The 5,914-nt window shown below is 43.4% G+C and overlaps 1 protein-coding gene across 1 annotated transcript in view; it reads left to right on the forward strand.

Annotated features, from left to right (window-relative positions):
• ANKS1A (ankyrin repeat and sterile alpha motif domain containing 1A) overlaps positions 1-5,914 on the forward strand; it is a 188,818-nt gene that overhangs the window by 72,854 nt on the left and 110,050 nt on the right. Inside the window, exon 3 of the mRNA XM_007467237.1 lies at positions 1,361-1,517. Coding sequence (XP_007467299.1) covers positions 1,361-1,517 — 157 coding nt within the window. The remainder of the gene's footprint in view (positions 1-1,360; positions 1,518-5,914) is intronic.

A 5,914-nucleotide genomic window follows, 5' to 3' on the forward strand; every position in this document is an offset into this window, starting at 1 on the left:
CTCTTTCCTCATAAAATTAGCCTTGTCCACAACAAGAACCATTTTTAAGGGGAAAAATAAATAAATAATATGGCCTATTTAATTCTCTTGAGTATAGAGAGGTTATCAGGAATTTGTGATTTGTGTGGGGTTTGGAAAGTTTTCTGGAGAAGGTGTGCTTTGGCAAGGGGGTGGGTGGTGGTTTGAGAGAAGGCACAGGTTTCAGTGGTTTGGCAGCTTGAAGAGCGTGCTGCCCTTCAAGTGAGGGAGAATGGCAAGGCTCAGAGCAGGAGCAGGCCGAGTGGTGGAGTACAGTGCGTAGATTTGCCAGGAAGAATGAAAACCAGAGTGTAACGGAAGACAGGGCATCGGGGAGAGTTTGAGGCATAATACTAAAGGAGATAAGCAGTAGAAGTTTAGTTTTTATGAGGAAGGATTATTGGGACCATTTAGATTTTTCCGAGCGAGAACAGGGCCCTACCACCTCATGGTATTCTGTCTCACTTTTGCAATATTTGGCCCAGCCTAGTTGATGCTGATGTGCCAGAAAGAAGCAATGGCTGTTTCCTTCTACATTAAACTTTTCTAAGATATATGGAATGTGATCATTTCCTGTAATGTGATCTTTTCTATAACCATCTTAGACAAAGCTAACAGAAAATCTGTAGAGACTCCCTCCACCTTAAATGGTGGGGTAACCTGAATTAAAGTGAATCTCAGACTTAAATGACTGTAGCTTGTTAGCCAAGTTCATCTCCAGATGCTGTTTTTATTTACAGTGGAGATTTTCTTTGACCTCATGTGCATGGGGATAGTTATACATTTATATCTACTTAATTAGTGTTGTCACCAAGAAGGAAGCCAAGTCCTTCTTTCTGGATGTATCAAGTGATACCATATGCATCTGGCTTATGTTTGCAACTACTTTAATTCTGCTCTGCCTGTCCGCTTCCAGCTCCCACATCACTAAATGCTCTGAATAATGTGGTGAATAATGATATTTGTTTTGCATGACTGCTTTTATGTAAATTCTATCCCTGAATGCTGTTTCAACATCACAAACAAGGAAACATTGCAAGGTTTAGACAAGGGGACCAGACGTTTTCAAAATAATGGAAAATAGATGGATTATGTAGAAAGCCCAGATACACTGGGAGGTGATGAGTCAGTGTAGTGTGCCTCAAGATGGCTCAGCTGCTGTCAGCAGCTGTACAAGTAGCTCATGGAATAAAAGGAAGAGCTGGGCAGTGAGCTCAGGTAGAGATGGGGAGCCAGGTGAGAGAATCTCTGTGAAAGGGCTTTGTGCCGAACAGATGTGCAGAACTGTTAGTACGAAAGACTTGTGGGTTCTGCAAACTCATGATCGATTTTTGCCTTCTAGGGATGTGGTTGAGGTTCTTCTGAGGAACGACGCGCTGACCAATGTGGCTGACTCTAAAGGCTGTTACCCTCTGCACTTGGCAGCCTGGAAAGGAGATGCCCAGATAGTGCGATTGCTCATCCATCAAGGGCCCTCACACACCAAAGTCAATGAACAGGTTGGAGGGAAGGGAAGCTTTCTCCACTCAGCTACAGCCAGACCTTGGCAGCCCCATCACCGTCTCAGTCCCGTAACTGAGATCTCAGGGAACCAGCTCTTCCCTGGCCTAAGGGTGATTCCCCTCTTCCCAGCGCTACTCCTTCTAGTGCGTCAGGGAAACCTTGTACCATGAAGGGTGCATTTCATATGCATTTGAATCATGCAGATTTGGAATAGTACTGTAACAAAGTTATAAATACTCACCTCACATGCAAAACTGGAAATAATGCAAATCCTGCAAAATTGCCCAGAGTTCATTTCAAACTGGTGAGCTTTTGCCATCAACGTGGCAGTGCAGCTTTAGCTGGTAAACAGAAATACTCCCAGCATGTGTTGGTACTGTGTGAACCATGCCATTGTTTTACAAGCATTAGAACTTGCAGAAGTGGTGGTACGAGTGCTAGTGCTGAAAAATGAACTCACAAAGACACGTGAGTGGAGATCTGAGGTGATTCAGCAGCATGAAGATCATTTCCATGTGTCCTCTAATGTTCATTTACTACTGGCCATGCTTTGACAAAGCAGAGAGAATTCTTAAAAAATAAAAAAGGCAGCATTTGAGCAGAAACACCACACACTGGCCATGGATTCAGGTACTCTGAGACTGTACCTTCTCTTCTTTATATTTATTCCTTTGGGAAAGTTATATTTGAATTCTGTAAGTTCTAGACAAACCTCTCATAAAATACACCTCCCTGTAGTTTGGATCTGAGATGGTGTCGATTTGCGAGGAGATGGGCCCTCTCTGAATGACAAGCCATTCTCCTGTTGCCCTCTCTGCTCTGAACTGAAGTAGATACTTTTCTTTTTTGCTTGAAGGAGAGAGATGCTGCCCTTTCTCAGTAAGCTTAGGACTGTTTTACTAGTGGCTTTGCTGAGAGGAGATTGTTCAGTTACCTGTAGGGTTAGATCAGGGTTATTCCTCAAAAAAGTAGGAAACCATTCTTGAAGTCCCCCTGTCAGCAAGACCAGGCACATTCTCAGTGAGCTGTTTAAGAGCACACTTTTGATTCAGAGAAGGGCAGCTTCACTGTGAGGGGTGAGAAAACTCCAGCAGTGCTCCCAGCTCTCTCCACTTGGAGATTGTGTGTGTACAGCTGTTCTTCGGCCTCCCTTTCCCCCTTCTGGCTGTATTTTCTGGGTAGGTGAGCAACAGACATTCAAGATCATCAATGAGGATGTTTGTTTTATAACATTAGGAAGGAAAATTGTCTCTTTAGAATTGCCTCTTTTGAACCTAAATGCAATTTTACTCCTCCTGGCTAATGTGACAGTAATTTCTCTTATCTGGAGGAAATTTATAAAAGAGGTTTGCTTTTAACTAATATTCCTCAATGTGGAAAAATCTAGTCACCCATTAAAGTCCTTCTCGTTTAAGAAATTTTCAGCCACCATTTCTAATCCTGTCTTTGCTCACTTTTGCCTTGGAACACAGCTGCTTGGATTTTTGAGCCACTTGAGTATGCTAGCTTGTCCTGCTCACAGCCGCCTCCCGCCTGGAGTGTCCATTGATAAGTGGGACCCAGCCCAGTGCTTTGCGTATCTGGCAGGCAGGTGGGTGGGGCAGGGGCTGGGCACAACGTCTGCAATAGCTCGAAAAACCTAATGCATCTAGGCAGTGGGTACAAGTACTTCACTGATTTATTAAAAACCATTAACGTTGCTTCAGTTGGAAGCTTGGATGAGAGGGGTGATGAGCGCTGTGCCCTGGAGGTTGTCTTCCCCATTAACTTCCTTTTGAGGCACCCAGAGGGCAGATCCGAGTTGTCTAGTGTTGGGCCCCCTCGGGGCTGTGCATTGCTTTGATATATTTCATCCATTTTATCATCACATTTTCTTTTCCTCTCCTTTTTATAGAATGCTCTTGAGATCAAAGAACTCAAAAAGTACGGCCCCTTTGACCCTTATATCAATGCCAAGGTGTGTACTTTTCACTGCCAGGATTTCTCTGCATCATTTCTCCAAGCTGCACTTTCTCCTCGGTCCTCTCTGGCTTCCACTCTCATCCACTCAGACTCTTCTTCATCAACCTGACGTTTGTCCGCTTCAGCCCATCTGCTTCTGGCTTGCCTGGGAATGGGAAAACGAAGCTTCAGTGGGTTTTGTTTTTGTTTTTAAAACCCATACCAATTCTGGAAAGGTTGGGTGCTTTTCCTGGAATGGCTGAAAAGCTTAGAAGTGGCAGAACTGGGGAAATAGAAGGAACCATATTATGGGCATAATTAACTATTGTGATTTCTAAAACCATTTAAATTCAAAAAAGAAAAGTGCAATTAAAAGATGTTACGCAAAGTAGCTTACTTTTTAATAAGCACAGAAAATGATTAAATTGTACTTCCTAGATTAATTTTTTTTTTTAAGTTTGCTTTCAATATTTTTCTTGAGATGGAATCCGAACAATAGCTTGTGGTGGAGGTATGGCAGCCGGGGCGTGGGTGACTCCATTTTACTCTTAAAAGCTGCTGGTGTGGCTCCCCTCTCTTTTCCTTGAGTTTGTGCCTGGGGCTTTGAAGCCTCAGTCCCTTCTCCCCAGCCATTAGCTTCTCTCTCTGCTTGGTCACTCTTGGCCCTTGGAACAGCTCAGAAATAGGAAATGAAGTTGCAGGGCCAAGCAGGGCACTTGCCTTGAGTCTCCCTCCCCCGTGAGACTGGGATAAATAACGGGCTGATGGGCCTAGTGATGAACGTCCAGCCTCGGGCCTCGGCCCTCCACTGCCTCTGGAGGCAAAGCTGGTGGGTTGGGTGATGGTGTTAGCCTGTCTCCTCTGCGCTCTCACCTGCTGTTTTTGACTCAAGGTTTCATTCAGATGAGGTTTGCATTTTGGCAACAATCTGGAGTTTGGTTGAGTCACTGCATTATTCACATCAGCTACCTTTCACTTGGCTCTGAATAATACAGCAGCTGCTGGGAAGGGAAATGTAAGGTCCTTCTGCGCATTTCCAAATGCAAGGCAGATATTTCATGTTTTTCTTTGAGAAATACTGATTTAGCAAATGAAGGTCCCTATGGGCTGGACCTCGACAGGCTCTATGGGAGATTTCCTTCAGCTGTTGGGCCCTAACAGTGGAAAAGCAGTTTGATCTGGAGTGGGGGAACACAGTAGTTTTAGTTTGCCCATACTTTCAATTCTGTTTTCTAATCTTCAAGATAGGAAGATAGGAAGACACTTCATCTTCTGTTTTTTTTGGAAGTAGTGCAGCAGAGTGGAAACCCTCACACATCAAGCCAGACCCAAGTCTGAACTCTGTGCTGCCACTTACTGGTGTTGACTTGAACAAGTTACTTAATTTCTCTGAGCTTCAGTTTCCTCTTCTATAAAATGGGGTATACCATCTACCTGGCGGGATTATTTTGGAGTTCAAATAAGATCATGTACATGAAGTAAAAATATCTGGTTACTAGTAATATTTGAGGTCCTCATTTTAAAAGGTACATACCATGTGGTATTTCTGAAAGGGCGTTTTGGAATTTATTCTTTGTTACTAGTGAGTGAAGCTTAATGCAACATTGCTGTATTGGTCCATTTAGGGTTTTGTTTTGGGGGGAAGCACCTTGAAGTGATTGTTTCCTGACTTGGTGGTTAGTTTAGTTAGCTTATAAAGCTCTGATTAAAGGGTAAGACTTTTTTTTTCTTAAAAGCACATTTTCCTATCCCTTGCTTTTGCACACATAAAAGAAACTTCGTCTAAATGGAATAAGAACTTACTTCTCTCTTTGGAAATACAGTCTTCCCTCAGTATCTGAGAGGATATTGGTTCTAGGACCTCTGTGGATACTGTGTTCAAGTCCCTTATATAAAATGGTGTAGTGTTTGCACGTAACCTACTTCTATCCTCCCATACACCTTAAATCATCTCTAGATTACTTATAATACCTAATAATACAGTGTAATACGATAATACAATGTAAATGCTGTGTAAATACTTGCCACTTGGTAAATTCAAGTTTTGCTTTTTGGAAGTTTCTAGATTTTTTCCCCTGGAATATATTATTTTTAAGCATTACCTTTTAAATTTATTTATTTATTTATTTATTTATGGCTGCATTGGGTCTTCGTTGCTGTGCGTGGGCTTTCTCTAGTTGTGGCGAGTGGGGGCTACTCTTTGTTGTGGTGCACGGGCTTCTCATTGCGGTGGCTTCTCTTGATGTGGAGCATGGGCTCTAGGTGCATGGGCTTCAGTAGTTGTGGCTCATGGGCTCTAGAGTGCAGGCTCAGTAGTTGTGGCACATGGGCTTAGTTGCTCCGTGGCATGTGGGATCTTCCCAGACCAGGGCTTGAACCCGTGTCCCCTGCATTGGCAGGCGGATTCTTAACCACTGCACCACCAGGGAAGTCCCTCTCCCAGAAAATTTTT

The sequence above is a fragment of the Lipotes vexillifer genome, unplaced genomic scaffold, assembly GCF_000442215.2.
Source record: "Lipotes vexillifer unplaced genomic scaffold, Lipotes_vexillifer_v1.1 scaffold528, whole genome shotgun sequence".
Lineage (NCBI taxonomy): Eukaryota > Metazoa > Chordata > Mammalia > Artiodactyla > Lipotidae > Lipotes > Lipotes vexillifer.